The following is a 2,170-nucleotide window of genomic DNA, read 5'->3' on the forward strand; positions in this document are numbered from 1 at the left end:
CCTCACCGACACCCCCCTCAGCCCCCAGGGCTCCCCTCACCGACACCCCCCGGCCCAGGCCCCGCCGAAGCCTCTCGAGGGCCTGCACCGAAGCCACCAAACGCACCCACTGACGGAATCCCCCGCCCAAGCGCCCGTTGCAACCGCCGCCCCGACGAGGGCATTAACACCACAGCACCGGAGGAGCCCCCACACCCGCCGGCGCCGCTCACCCCGCCGCCGCTGACAGCCCCGATCCCGTCGAACTGCCTGCCCGGCCCGCTGGCATCGTCCAGCACGTAGGTGGCCGTCAAGAGCGCAGCGGCGCTGACCCCGAGGGGGGCCGGGCCCCAGCTGCAGCCAAGCAGGAGCCAGCCCCACAGCAAAGCCGCGCACCCCATCCCACCCGCTCCTCTCCGCTCCGCTCCGCGCCGCCGACAGCGTCCCAGGAGCGCCGCCCCGTCCCTACAGCAACGCGCCACCAGCCGGCTCCGCGTGTCACGTGACCGCACAACCTGGCAGTCACCTGGGGGGCGGGGCCTGGGCACCCTTCGTCGCCATTTTGCTAAGCGGGAAGGTGGAGGGAGGGGAAGGCTTTCAGCTCTTACGGGCAGTGCCCCCCCGCCTCCTCCCGGGTTGAAGTTAGTGGTTGCCATTTTGAGAAAGGGCAAGGCAAGCTCCGTGGTGGGAAGCTTATCGGCGTGCTCGAATTGGGCCCTGAATGGCGAGTGAAGCTATTGTGGGAGCCATTTGGGATGTGGGAAGGCTGACTAGTCGGCTGTGAGGGGAGGAGGGTTGAGGGCGTCACGGCTGGACAGGGATGCTCTGGGAACACACAGGGAAATTGCGTTCAGTGCGGCAGGAGCAGCCAGGTTGTGAGAGCTACGCCAAACTGACGGGTTTTTTCGGGGCCTCTGGCAAGGCACAGCAATTTTCCTGGGAGAGGGATGGTGTTTCCCAGTGAATCTCTCATTTCCAGGCCGGCGCCAGCACCCGGCAGCTAGTTTCCTGGTTTTACCCTGCTCTCAGGCTGCCACCAAATTTATCGTAAAGTAGGCAAAAACCGGCACTTTAGAGGAGAAAACTCCAGCGCCTTCTGAGAAAGACCTTTGATCGCTTGTACGAGAACGGGCAGGGAGTGGCCCTGGGGCACAGAGGCCCTGCCCTGGAGAGGGGTGCTGGCTGCCTCACGGGCTTCCCCGGGAATCCCGGTTGGCCCCAGTTAGATCCGCAGCTGCATCAGCAGGACCCCAGAGAGAGATCATGAAAGCGGGTTTTTGCTTGCACCAGTAGCAGGGCTGAAAAAGCCTTTCTGTTTTACAGCTTTCGTGGGGCACACTGCAGGGCAGCTGCATCAAAATGGGACTAGCTGAGATGGTGCTGTGCCACATGTTTAAATTTTCCATGAGGATAGCCAGAGCGTTCCCTCAGACTCCAGCTCATGAAAGCATTCCGCTCATAGGAAAAGTAATCAGGAGATTAGCAATCAGTTTGATTATGCTGTAAAAATCTTCAAAGGGGAACTGTTTGTCTGCTGATCTCAGTGTTCTACAGAGGCAGTGCTCCATGTGCTTAAAGGAGGAATGAGGCATTCCAGTGTTGGCTGACATCATGCCCGCAGTGTGTTAGAGCTGTGGAAAAGCCCAGGTTTTGCACATTTCTGTCCATAAAGAATGCTGTTATTCTAGCCACTGCTTCTCTTGTCCATGTCATTGAGGGATCTAATGTCTCAGGGATGACATTACCTGACTGACGTTTCCTGTTTATTTCTTTTTTAATAACAATGCCAAACACTCACAAAACATTTTGCACTTTACAGCAATATCAAACATTAACTAATGAACCTGCTCACACCCAAATGAGCTATACGATGTCATTATTACATGCAGAAGGACAGAGTGACTTCCTCAAGGCTACAGTGAGTCAGTGGCAGAGGTAGAATTATGCTCATGGTCCTAATTCACATTAATTCCAGCAGACTGTACAGCTTTGCACACCTGGAAGGTTTGCAAAACCATCATGAATTATTAATCGGTTAATTCTGATAATTTCTTAAATTAATGCATCGATTTATTCCAGGTAGAAAGCTTCAGCTGTGGAATTCAGTCTCTTACTCACTTGGAGCCTAAAAGTGTCAGCTTTCAAAACTTGTATTTCCATCCTATGATGTGCTGAGTGCCTCCCCTTTTCA

At 55.4% G+C, this 2,170-nt stretch overlaps 1 protein-coding gene across 1 annotated transcript in view; it reads right to left on the bottom strand.

Annotated features, from left to right (window-relative positions):
* GALC (galactosylceramidase) overlaps window positions 1-635 on the bottom strand; it is a 41,634-nt gene extending 40,999 nt beyond the window's left edge. The window contains exon 1 of the mRNA XM_010584010.1: window positions 213-635. Within this exon, the coding sequence (XP_010582312.1) occupies window positions 213-635 (423 nt within the window). The remainder of the gene's footprint in view (window positions 1-212) is intronic.
* Window positions 636-2,170: the final 1,535 nt, after the last annotated feature.

The sequence above is a fragment of the Haliaeetus leucocephalus genome, unplaced genomic scaffold (assembly GCF_000737465.1).
Source record: "Haliaeetus leucocephalus isolate CR32 unplaced genomic scaffold, Haliaeetus_leucocephalus-4.0 Scaffold932, whole genome shotgun sequence".
NCBI lineage: Eukaryota > Metazoa > Chordata > Aves > Accipitriformes > Accipitridae > Haliaeetus > Haliaeetus leucocephalus.